This window comes from Pelodiscus sinensis, chromosome 22, assembly GCF_052426305.1.
Source record: "Pelodiscus sinensis isolate ZL-2025 chromosome 22, ASM5242630v1, whole genome shotgun sequence".
NCBI lineage: Eukaryota > Metazoa > Chordata > Testudines > Trionychidae > Pelodiscus > Pelodiscus sinensis.
The window spans coordinates 5,248,236-5,261,253 of NC_143073.1; the positions used below are offsets into that span (position 1 = coordinate 5,248,236).

The following is a 13,018-nucleotide window of genomic DNA, read 5'->3' on the forward strand; positions in this document are numbered from 1 at the left end:
CCTACCTCCAAGTGCGGCCTCGCTGATGCCGGCGCATCCGCTGACGGGAACCATGACGGTGGCTGGGTGTCTTCTCAGATCCCAGGACGAGGCTGCTTCACAGATGGGCTTGACGTGCCGTCACAGGGCTGCAGAGAACATGGAGGGCGACCCCCAGGGGTGTAAATTCCCTTGACTGGGGAGCAGCGCTGATGGGACGCATGTAGGCAGAGGGAATACACCCCCGGTGGCCAGGGGATATAGCTTGCCACTGAGCTTAGTCTTCGAACGCTGCAGTCTGATGATTGAGCTTCTGGGTGCTCGTGGCATTACTACTCTGTGTAATTACTACTCAGGAGGCAGTGTGGTCTAGTGGGAAAAGCACTAGCCTGACTCAGGAGCCCTGGGCTCTGGCTCTGCTGCTGGGTGAGTCACTTTCCCGTCTCTGTGCCTCGGTTTCCCCATCTGGAAAATGGGGGCAGCAATCGTGCCCTTCTGTGCAAAGTGCTTTTGAATGGATAGACGAAACGGGCCAGGTGTTCTTTGCACTGGGGTAGCATCTAGGCACGCCAGCCAGAGACCAGGACTCCAGCGTGCGAGCTGAACAAAGATGGTCTACGTCCCAAACAGCTCACAGTCTACGGAGAAGACGAGAGAGAACAAGTGATGACAGACAGACAGACTGGGCAGCACATGGGCGCAATGAGACAGTATTGGCCAGGGCGGGAGGGAGAGGGTTGTACTTTCAGCAAACCAGCAGCCTAACGGTTATTACGTTTTTTGTAGGCATTGCGGAAAAGGGGCGTTTTAAGTAGCAATTTCAAGGAGACAAAGAGGTAGCTGTTTACGGGGAGAAAGCACAAAGGGGCTTGTTGGCAAAGTCACCCCAAATTCAAGTGGATTAGGGCTTAGCAGCTAGGTCCAGCCTGGTCTAGAGCAATTGGCTTGATGCAACCTGTGATCCAGCCCACCAGAAAGAGCTTCCTTTCTTGGGGGCATTCAGCACTCCAGATCCCAACGCTTTTTACACCCTTGGCACCTCGCCAGACTCGTAGTCAGGGCCGGATCCTCAGCTGCCTTGCACAATTATTTACCCCAAGGATAAATAGATCGAAATGCTCCCAGCTCAGAACGGTCAGCGTCTTCCACTCACTTTGCACCCGTGCAAACGAGCGTGCGAGGCGCAGGCCGGCAACGTTGAGTATGAATCTGCCCTTGTTTCTCCGTGAAGCTTGGTTGATGGAACCGGAGTGGGGGAGCGCTACAAAACCTGCAAGCCGCTAGCTAAGGGGGGCAGTGACTTGTTCTGGCTGGCTGGATGTTCATCCCCTTTCAGTGAGGCTGGTCCATGCAGGGTTCCCATGCAGGCCCAGAGCAGCCCTGCTGTGTGTCTATCTCAGAGAGCCACATTCGCAGCAGGTTGGCTCCCGCTGCCACCTACGGCAGGAATATTGACCTGCAGCCCCAACGTGCTAGAAAGTGCCAGAGCCGGACACGTGCTGTGGGGAAGCAAATGCAGGAGGCTTCGCTGCCGTGTTTGCCTCTGTTCCTGTCTCCTCCTGGAACCAATATGAGGTCCTGCACATTCACTGAGCACTCGGCTTGGAGCTGGCTCGCCTCTCGTGATGACACTAACATGCCAGGCCGGGCTCGTTCCCCATGTGTAAAAGGAACTTTCAATGCAAATCAAGGCCCCCAAGGGATTTTTTTTAATGCTGATGGGTGTGCCCTCCCAGCAGCCGCTGCATTTCAGCCCAGAAGTGGCTGCATATCAGTGGCACAGCGGGCCCGTTTCAGTTGGTCAATTTCTTCGGCACAAAAGGGGCTGAGGATACGTAAGCCCCTGTTATCTGAACTGGGTAGGGTTGCCAGGTCTCTGGTGTTCGCCTGGACTGTCCGTTATTCGGGTCCCTCATCCGGTACAAAAAAACAGAAAATACCGCACATGTGAAATGTCCGGTATTTCCTGTTTCTCTCAGACGGAAGCCTGGCGGGGACAATTTTCCCCTGCCGCATCTAGTGGAGGTGCGGGAGCGAGGAGCGCACAGCCATTTAAAGGCACAGCGCCCCCTCCCCTTTTTTTCTCAACAACTTTGGTCTCTTTTTTTTTTTTGCTCAACAGAATTTTTTCCCGGTGGGGTTTTTTTTGGGGTGTGTGTGTGAGGGGTGTTCGGTATTTTTTGTTAAACCATCTGGCAACCCCAGAACTGGGAGGAAGCCCCGCTTCTCTGCCCCTGCTGGAGTGTTGACAGAGGCAAGTTCATTGCCAAAAGAATTCCAAGAACTGGCAGCAAAGGGACAAGCAGACTTACTTTTCCCTACACTGTGAGCCTGTCGCATTGAGCTGTGCACTTTGGGCTGCTGGAAAGAAGCAAAACCCATGAGCCCTGCGGAAGGAAGGCAAATCGCACACGCCACACTGGCGGCAGGGAGCAGGGCACCGACCGAAACACACTGTTGATTTCTGTAAAATCATCGTCCCTTGGAAAGATCTGCCCTTTGCTCAAACACTGCAGCAAAAACTCAGTTCCCAGGGGCCGGCTTTCCGGGCACAGCCTTTTCTTTCTCTGCTGGACTTTTCCATGCCGCCGACACAACAAACAATCCTTTTGTGTCCGGCATAAACAACACCAGGTTGCTGGACAAGAACAAAGGCCGCGATTCATTCACTGGGTCAGCTGAGCTGTCCACATGATGAGCCCCATCCTGCCTGCGCTGACGCGCATGGTTGCCCGATAGCAACGGCTACTCTGAGGAGAGGAGAAGCCTTGGGTTGGAGGAGGCGGGCCCCTCTCTGCGTACAGTAGGGCGCCAAATAAACTCATGGAGGAGAACAAGCGGCTGGGCCGGAAACCAAACGGGACTGAGAGCAAAGTTTCTCCTCCGATCCTGCAAAGCTGTCATCGTGGACAAAGCGTAACACTTTCAGTCCAAATCAGGGTGAGGCACACGCATGTCAGTGTCTGCCTGATGGGCACGTGGCTCCCTGCGGGAGCAGGGCTCACCAGCCTGCGTGCAGTGTCCCTGCAAGGCCAGGTCCCCTGATGGCGGAGCCCGGATCCTCACAGGTATTTCGGGACCTAAGGCCCGTCGATTTCACTGGCCCTTTAAGGGAAGTTGCCTCCAGTTACAGGTGTGAGGGCTCAGCTACCTGGCAGTCTCCCGCCCCCAAACCCTGATTGGCCTGGGGGTAAGGGAACATGCGAAGCCTCTCCCCACCCTGCCAGGGGTATGGGTGCCTAGCGGGAAGTGGGGGCAAAGGGGTTTCCTCATCTCCCGACCAATTATGGTCTGGGGATAGGGAAGCCAGAAGCATCCTGGCCCCACCCCCTCTGGGGGGGCCCCCGGCCAAAAATTATTGCCCAGGCTGGATTAGATGGTTCCAGCCTGAGCTGTTTTGGACAAGGTGAACTCCATAGTCTGGCTAGCCAGCTCCCTGAGCAATCCAGGCCCATACAACAGCATTGGCAGGATGATTGTGGCTTTCTGCAGCAATAGGACTTGGCTGGAATGTTGACAGTGTCATAATGATGAGGCCCAGCGTCTAAGGAGGCCAGATAGCTGGGTTTGATTGTTCACGCAGCTGCTCACCTCCTTTGTGGCAGGTCACTTTGTGCCTCAGTTTCCCCATGTGTAAAAGAGGGGCAATGACAGTGACCATCTTTTGTAAAATGCTTTGGATAAAAATTACTATACAGAAGCTGGGCATTGTTGGACACAGAAGCCAAGTTGCTATTCCCCATTCTGGTGCTACTAAAGGGAGGAAGGAAGAGAGACCTGGGTGAGATAGTGTTAGATTGAGGCTCAAAGTACAAAGTTTAGTTTCATCTTGCACAGAAGAGCACAGCCTGTTACTACCACTGCTCCTCTAGACTCCAGGGAGAGGGAGCTGTGCTTTGATCCTGGCAGGCTAAAGTTGAAATCTTATGGATGTTCCATCGTGGGAGTTGTGGAAAATAAACGACATCTGTGCTTCCCAGCCCCAAACCTTGGGCATCTACTGAAATGCAGCCATTTTTGGGTGGCACTCTTCCCCATGACACGCCGGTTAAGGACGTGGGTTTTTCCCACAAAAGCTCATGATTCTATATAATTTTGGTTAGTGTCGAAGGGTGCGTCTACACTGCACCCTTACCTCAAAATAAGCTACGCAATATGAGCTACGAAACTGAGTAGCTTATTTCAATTGTATTTCGAAATAGCTTGTTTCGAAATTTGGCGTGGCTACACAGCACCAAATTTCAAAATAAAGGGCTATTCGACAAGTCCCTTAAACCGCATAGAATGAAGGTTGCAGGGTCGCCGGAATAGCACACCCATTATTTCAAAATCTATTTGGAAATAACGGGAGCATTTAAAGACATGGAATTGCTATTTCAGATTATTGCCGGTATCCTGAAATAGCCCCGCTGTCTAGACTCAGCCTATGGGTGCATCTACACTGCTATAATAAGCTATGCAATTTGAGTCACATACATCCCCTATTCTCCCCTCCCCCATCTCCTATTTATTTAGAAACTGGACCTTTAATAACTCCAGTCATCTGAAGAAGTGGGCTGCACCCACGAAAGCTCATGATCCCATCTACATGTTTTGTTAGTCTCTAAGGTGCTGCTAGACTGTTAGTTGTTTTTTAAGTTTTTCCAGTTACAAACTAACTCAACTACCCCTCTGAAGTTTCTATTATACTTATAAGTCCCACCTCCTGCCCCAAACACCCTCACCAAAGCAAATAAAACTGACACTGCGAGAATCAGTCCCGACAGATCCCATGTATTACAGACGGTAATGCCCCAGTGATGAGCGCTGCTTCTAAATACCTCAGTACGCTCTCCCCTCCCATCCTCTGCCTCGGCGGAAAGGCACTTGCCTACAGTCACAACTAGGGTTGCCAGATACTTTCACGAAAAATACTGAACATGGTGGGAAAAAAATTGGTTGAGCAAAAAAAAAAAAAATCAAACAAACTGTTACTGCGCCTTTAAATCCCCATGCTCCATGGTTTCCCCACCCCCGCCAGGAGAAGAATTTCCCAAGTGGCCTTCCATCCGAGAAAAACAGAAAATACCGGTATTTTCTGTTTTTTTTTACCGGACAGAGGCCGCAAATACCGGACTGTCCGGCCCAATACCGGACACCTGGCAACTCTAGTCACAACAGGTGGGAGTCAGGAACACAAATCAAATCTTTGGAGTCCCAGCTCTACACCACATCCACCAGAGGCCTGTAAGGGGCCGGGCAAAGTCTTTCTGGGTTGTCCTGGGTCCTGGTCAAACCAGTCGGAAATCAAGCCAGTTCCACGGTCAGAGCAGCACGAAGCACCAGAGGTGACCCCGGATCCAGAGCTGAGCTGGGATGGTGATGGGGGCCTTAGCCCATGGGAACAGAATGTCTCGGGCGGCACGCGGAGGGTTAAGAAGTTCTTCTAGCCAACAGAAACAAAGGCTGAGGTCTTTGAAGGCATCTAGCAATTTGGGGGCCCCTCAATTTTTAGGAACCCTAAATTAAAACACCCAGGAAGGGGCCTGGCTAGCGGGGAGTGGGTGTGCTAGGGAAATGGAGGCCAGAAAAAGAGCAGCTGATAACTGCAGGTTCTGCAAGGCCCGTCACCTAGCTACACACGGTTCCCTCGGTGTATGCTGCTAGCAGAGTGCCCTGGTGCAGAGAGGCATGTCTGTAGCTGGACTCGGGGTTGGTGACTGGTTGGCAATTTTCAATCAAAAGTGGTTTTCAATCTAAGGGAAAAAAATTCTCGCCGGTCCCTTGCTCCTTGGGTATTATGTAGAGCAGCGCGAAGTGGATGCAAGAAGTTACCCGTGGGGAATGGTAACATTGTGCATGGAGGTAAAGGACCACTCTGTGTGTGGGGTGATGGAGAATCAGCTGCCTGGCATTTTGCTCTAGCCACTAGACCCTACTGCCTTTTAGTGCCTGGACACTGGCATGCAGAATCACCACAGCTAGCACATGGTGTATTGATTGCACCCGCCTGACATGCTGTAATAGCTCCTGGACTATTATTGCCCTCAGTGCTTTGGTTTGATTTTTAAACGTTGATGTGTAGCTGCTGCAGGCCAATTACTCAGCACGGCCTTTGCTCACCAGAGCCTGGGGAAAATGTGGGTCTATTACACATGCAGTGCAGGGACATCTCCTTCCTACATGGCCTTCGCAGCCCTGAATGACTCCCGTTGCTGCAGGACAGAGCCTGACCTCAGTGGCACTTATGAAAATCCAGGAGCGCCAGAGGACCTCCGGCAGAATCCACTGGCGCACGGCTATGGGAAGCCCTGCTTTGCTCTGTGGGGCTGCATCCTCCCTGCCTTTCAAACTACAATGAATGGCAGCTGACGCGGTGCATTTTCGGCATGCCTCGCCTGCGAGCGCTAGCAGCCTACGGCCGGGGGAATGCGAAGCACTTGGTGCCCCTCCGCCCGTATGGTACACGCTGTCCCGTTCCTTTCGGAGTCGGCGTGCCAGGACAGCCCACAGTGCATTGTTGCCTCTTCTCCCTCGCCCTCCACGCCCCAGACTTCCTGGGGTGCTCAGGCTAAAACTGCTGCAGCGAAGGCGGAAGAAGGAGCTTTTCTGATTTCATGGCAAAGGGTTAGGTGTCTCCCCTGCCCGCTTTTTCTGGGGATGAATAAATGACTTTTTGGAAGGTCCTGCTTACAGATCTGATCCTGCCAGGTGCTGGGTTCCTTCCATTCTTCTTGATGGGAATGAGACAGCCTGGCTGAGGAAGGATCTCAGGAAGAGGCCGGTAGTCCATATAACACAATATCACACTTGAGAGCAGCACACTGCTCGGCCCTTGGACACTTCCACTAGCTTCACAACAGGCTGACCCTGCTCCTGTCCCCAAAGAAATCCATAGCCAAAATGCCAGCAATTTCCAGAGGAGCAGGATTGGGCCCCTGATTCCCTTCCCGGCTCTATCCAAATCCCTCCCTGAATTTTCACTGTGACTGGTGCAAGAGCCTTCTCCTCAGCTGCGCCCGCCTTATGGAACATTCTCCCTGCACTGTTGTATGTCAATGCCTCGGGGACTGTGATACAGACCGGACTTGGGGCTTGCCTAAATGGTGAGTGAGTGCACAACAAACCACTTTGATCTGGCCCGTGGCTGCATCTGACCGTTTTCCTGCTGCTAGTCCCCAGCCCCACCCCTCCCGGGGGATGGGGAGGTGGAGCCAGCCTGCGACCCCATACCAAAATTCATTAAGTGGCCCCCCTGTGAAAATTATTGGCCGCCTCTGATGTAGATGCTGTAGGGAGCATTGCGCTGAGGGGCACCGTCCAGGCTATGTTGTTTGAGTACCAGATAGAGGTACCATCAAGCGACAAACTCCAAAGAGTAGCATTTCCTGTCTCCTCAACCGATGTCAGGGCCCCATTGTGCTAGGAGCTGCACAGTCACCTAAGAGACAAAAGAGCTTGTGATCTAAATAGGCACAAGAAGCTTTTTACTGATCAGAAATGAAGTGACTGCCCCAAAGAGATATTCTCAGCAGAGGCACGAACAGAGCCCAGATTTTCCAATTTCTAGCCCAGTGACCCTTGAGCTTCTCCGTTACAGTCTCAAAGTCTGCCTTTGGGCTGAAATTTTCCATGCTTGATCGCAACCCAGAGGCAATACACCGGAGCAAAATCACAAAGCAATGAAAGAATTAGTGAAACAGTGGACAACATTTTGGCTTTAAAAAATTTTAAAAAATGTATTTGCTCAACTAAAATTGAAACACTCAGGCAACCCTGCCCCCCAACCTAGAGTCATGGGGCAAGTGAACAGGTCTTTGTTGCACATGTGCTAAGATGTAAAAATCACTACCGTTTTGTTACTATGTCCTCCCACTAGACACCATTATTTCCTTCTCTTACCCGAAGGCAAACTCCTCACTTTGGTTTGTTTGACAAGAATCAGAGGGGAAGCTGGGTTAGTCTGAATTTGCATAAACAATGCAGGACTTCTTGTTGGTTTTGGTTTATTTGTTTTCCACAGTCTAGTCTGCACAAATGCCAACCACTCAAAAATCATGAATCAGGCCATCCCCAAACCATGAAATTGGCTTAAAAATAAGTATTAATTTAAAAATGATTTTGAATTAATATTTTTGGGTTTTTGCTTTGTGTTTTCTGAACTTTTAGGCTATACTTGGGACCATATTTTCCAGCTTGTCTCTTAAACCATAAAGATAAGAAACTGTGTGGCTTGTTTTTAATGAAAGCTGAGATTCTCACCTAATCACATGCTTCCAGAAGCTAGGGCTTTGAGAACGCCAAGTATCACCAGACTTGTAATGAAATCTCAAGTTAGCAACCTTGAAAACACAAATAGCTTTTTCTTTGACAGGTTGAGCGAGGGAGATTGTAAGGGACAGGGGACGTATTTCTGTTGTCAGGGTGGGAAAACAGGGGGCTAGGTATGACAATTGGTGCACTAGGATGTTCTGGGGGGAGTGCATTAACAGTGGAACTTTTTGTATGCCCAGGTTTTTAGGCAGGGCTAGGCAAGATGTGGCCTGGAGGCCAGATCTGGCCCACCTAATACTTTGATCCAGTCTGTGGACTGCATCCGGCTAATTTCATTTATATCCTGCTGCCCGTGCATCGAATTTCCAGGCAGTGGCTCAGGTAACAGGATCCTATTAAACTGGCTCATGGCTCACAGCATGGCACTACCGTGGAAGGGTCCAGAGTCGCAAGCCTTTTAAATAGCCGCAGCAATCCAAGTCAGCTGCCAGGCAATGAGGTAGTGACAGGCAGGGCCGGATTAAGCAGGGGGCTAACCGAGCAGCTGCTCGGGGCGCCAACCTATAGGGGGTGCTTGATGGCAACTGTAAGGTGCGCCCCTTAGAGCTGCAATCAGGCACCGCGTGCCCGATTGCAGCTGTAAGGTGCGCAGCGTGCCCGGGAGGCGGGGCTGTGCATGCGCCGTGCGCCCAGGGGCGGAGCCACGCATGCGTCACGCACCCACTGCCCGGGGTGCAGTAATGGCTCGAGCCGGCCCTGGTGACAGGGCTGGGAGCCATGAGCCCGTTTCTATGGTTTTAATTGAAAGCCTCTGGCCCTAGACAACTTCAGGGGGAGGCTAGTCCCCAGCCATGCCCCTTCTGCATTAGGCCCCACCCCTGGAGTAGTAAAATTAATTAAGTTCCCCCCCTACAAAAATTACTGCCCACCCTTGCTTTAAGCCCAGAAGAGACAATGATGACCATCCAGTCTACGCTCCTGAACATTTGCAGATCACAGAACCTCACCCACCTACTCCTAAAATAGACCTCCAGCTGACAGGCCTGCTGACTGGGTGGGGGGATGGGGAGTTCCACAGGGGGCCACTGCCCTGGGACCTAGCAATTCAAAAAGGCTCCGGGTCCCTGGCTGGAGCCTGGGACCCTTTAAATTGCCGCGGAACCCTTTGTGGTATGCAGAGGTGTGCGCGCACATGGGGGACTAGCCCCAGCCTTGCTTTGCACCCACGGCCCTAGGAGCACAGAGCACCCCCCGTCCCCACACACACAGAGTCCATGACCTGGCAATTCTGTTGCCCCCCCCCCGTTTAAAGGGGGTGAAACAATGGGTGTAGTGGGGTGCTGAGTGATGTTGAACCAAACTGGCAGCCTTATAGACAATGGAAACCACTTCAAGGCAGGGGTTGCTCCTGCAACTCCCCCTTCCCTCCAGGTGACCCAGGCAGCCCTCCGGAGGTGCATCCCCATACCCCCCCTGCAATTCCCCCCCATTACCCCCCCTGCAATTCCCCCCATTACCCCCCCTGCAATTCCCCCCATTGCAATTCCCCCCCATATCCCCCACTGCAATTGCTAAGTGAAGTATCCCCACGTGCCCCCCCCGGTAGCTCTAGGGGCTGCTGGGGGGGGCGGGCTGCACACAGCCTGGGGGAGCCATTCACGCGGGAGGGCTGCAGTGACGTCGGGTGACTGTGGGCACGTGGGCACGGTGTCGGGCTGGGGGCAGGTCGCGGCGGCGGCGGCTGCTCTCGCGCGCCAGCAGGGGGCCGCCTCGCGCGTGCGCCCCCTCCCCTCCGGCGGAACGCCCCTCCCCTCCGGCCCGGCGTGCGCGCAGGCGCCGTGGGAGTGTGCGTGTGCGGGGAGGAGGCTGGCGGCGGCGGCGCCTCGCTGTGATTGGGCCCGGGCCGGCGGGGGGCGGTACCCGCGTGTCTCGTGTCCCCGGGAAAGGCGTCCGGACGGAAACCCGGCGGGCGGAGGGTTCGGAGCGACGCACGCGCCCCTCCCCCGCCTCGACTGTGGAGCGCGAGCGAGCGAGAGAGCGAGCGGCGGGCAGGAGGCGGCGGCGCAGCGGGAGGGTCCCGGAGCCCCAGAGCGGCCTCCGCCAGACACGCGCCCCGGGGCCCGCCTGGGGCCCCTCAGCGCCGGCCGGAGACCCCGCGCGCGGGGATGGAGCCGCCCAAGGGTAACTTACCCCCCCTTGCCGAGCCCCCCCTCGAGTCCCCCCCCGCTCACCTCGGGTGCCCCCCGAATCCCTCATCGGGTCCCCTCTGGAGCCCCCCGCCCTCCCTCCTCAATCCCCCTCCCCCCTCTGGAGCCCCCCCGCCCTCCCCCTCAATCCCCCTCCCCCCTCTGGAGCCCCCCGGAGCTCCCTCCGCCCTTCCCCCTCAATCCCCCCCTTTGGAGCCCCCCGCCCTCCCCCCTCATTCCCCCTCCCCCCTCTGGAGCCCCCCGCCCTCCCCCCTCAATCCCCCTCCCCCCTCTGGAGCCCCCCGGAGCCCCCCCGCCCTCCCCCTCAATCCCCCTCCCCCCTCTGGAGCCCCCCGCCCTCCCCCCTCAATCCCCCTCCCCCCTCTGGAGCCCCCCGCCCTCCCCCCTCAATCCCCCTCCCCCCTCTGGAGCCCCCCCGGAGTTCCCCACCTTGAATCCCTTGTCGGGTCCCCCTGGAGCCCCCCTTCACCTGGGTGTCCCTGGAGTCCCTCCCGATCTCTTAGAGCCCCCCCAAACCCCCTGAACTCCCCCCGGAAGTTCCCGGGTCCCTCCTCAAGGCCCCCCAACCCCTCCTCTGTACTTGCCCCCGTTCTTCTCTCCCTCAGCTCCACGCCTACAACCCTCTGCCCCCCTCCCCATGGCCTTCCCGGCTTCAGGCCCCGCCCCCCATTCCCGTGTCTGCTCCCTCATCCCAAGTCTCCCCCCCCCCCCCGCTGCAGCCCCCTTGGCTCCTTCCCCTGTTGCCTTATTCCCCCATAATCCACCCCTGCCTCATCACTCCCAGCTGGTGCCTGCAGCCTGACTGGGCAGGTGCACGGCCCTAAGAGCGGTTCCTGCTCTCTTCCTGTCAACCTGCTTGTCCTCACTCCGCTCCACACCGTATCTCCCTTTCCTCTGCCTCGCACCTCTTCCCTATCATTACAGCTTCCTCCCCCTTTCTTCTTCAGCCCCAGGCAGGGACCAACCCTCTCTTCTCTCCGCCCCTCTTCTGATCGTCTCAAGTTTTATCTTTGTTATCTCTTTGACTCTAGTTCTGTTTTGTTTTTAAATACACTAATGCTGGACAAACAGCTGCAGGCAATGTTTGTGATGTGGACTCACCCTCACCTGTGATAAGCAATTAGGGACCTATGTGTCTGAAGCTTCAGTGCAAGATTTAATTTGTTTTTAATTGGTTTCACTAAACTTTCGCTCTTAACCTAGCCAGCTCTGATAAATGAGGTTGAACTCGGATAACATCTTTGAGGTTACATGGGTCACAATGTCATTAGCTTTGAAACAGCTTTATTTAAGTACTTTTGTTGTAGCCTCAGAGGGTTATTTTTGTTTTCTAATATGGTGGCTTTTGATTTGAAAAAGTGATGAGTTGTCACCTTGTTTTTTAGACTGCTCTACAAATACAAAGTTAGTATTTTGGAAAGGCTATGTATGTGTGTTTGGAGTGCGTGCATGTAGGGAAATGCACAGAATATACATGATCTGAGACTCAGACCTGTTAACTTGGAAGTTGTAATGAAGAAAGAAACTTTGGGAGTTGCTAATGACTAAGTAAGGTTGTGCAGCTTCCTGTGTCTGTAATAAATAGGTTAACAGCGTGGCTGGAATGAACATAATAGGCCCTATTTGTTTATTACTCTTGTGTGTTTTTAGACTGGCTACTCTAGTGGCTCAAGGCAGTTAAAGATGAAACAGTGCTGTTATACCATCAAGTCCAATCCTGTCTGCAGCACCTCACCCTGGTTACGCAGGGTTATGTATGATCATGCATTCAGCAGTATCTGCAGCATTGTTTTGTCTTGAGTTCAAAAGAAAAACGGGGCTGTGTTTAGACTGGCCAGTATTTCCGGAAAATCAGCTGCTTTTCCGGAAAAACTTGCCAGCTGTCTACACCGGCCGCTTGAATTAACGCAAAAGCGCTGACTTCCTACTGTAAGAAATCAGTGCTTCTTGCGGAAATACTATGCTGCTCCCGTTCGGGCAAAAGTCCTTTTGCGCAAAGCTTTTGTGCAAAAGGGCCAGTGTAGACAGCTCAGATTTGTTTTCTGCAAAAAAGCCCCGATCGTGAAAATGGGGATCGGGGCTTTTTTGCGGAAAAGCGCGTGGTAGATCGGCACGGACGCTTTTCCGCAAAAAGTGCTTTTGCGGAAAAGCGTCCGTGCCAATCTAGACACTCTGTTCCGAAAATGCTTAAGGGAAAACTTTGCCGTTAAAAGCATTTCCGGAAAATCATGCCAATCTAGATGCAGCCCGGGTGTTTACTTATGATGTAAGCATCTTTTAATTTCAGTGATCTCTTAACCTTTTGAATAATTTCAGTGTAGTAAAGAGTAGGGATGTAAGAGTGTAACTGTTTAAACATGTAACCATTTTGGGCAGCAACTGCCTACCCCGGAGCAGGGTTGGCAGTCTGGAGCCTAAATGAACCAGGAGTCAGCTTTAAAACTGGCTTCTGGTGTGCACCGGCTTCCAGGGAGCCTGTTACTGCCCTGTGCTTCTGGCTGTGTATCAGAGTCTGCAGCGTGGGACTGTAGCTGACTCCCCGGGAGTAGGGCTGGGAGCTGGTGCGCTAGTAAGCTGGC

At 53.6% G+C, this 13,018-nt stretch overlaps 1 protein-coding gene across 3 annotated transcripts in view; it reads left to right on the forward strand.

The window, feature by feature from the left end:
- Positions 1 to 10,058: 10,058 nt before the first annotated feature.
- Positions 10,059 to 13,018, forward strand: part of OTUD7B (OTU deubiquitinase 7B) — an 86,442-nt gene continuing 83,482 nt past the window's right edge. The window contains exon 1 of one of the 3 annotated variants that reach the window (XM_075908067.2): positions 10,059 to 10,413. In XM_075908067.2, the coding sequence (XP_075764182.1) occupies positions 10,398 to 10,413 (16 nt within the window). In that variant the 5' untranslated portion in view covers positions 10,059 to 10,397. The remainder of the gene's footprint in view (positions 10,414 to 13,018) is intronic. The other 2 variants (XM_075908068.2, XM_075908066.2) reach the window with 2 other exon arrangements.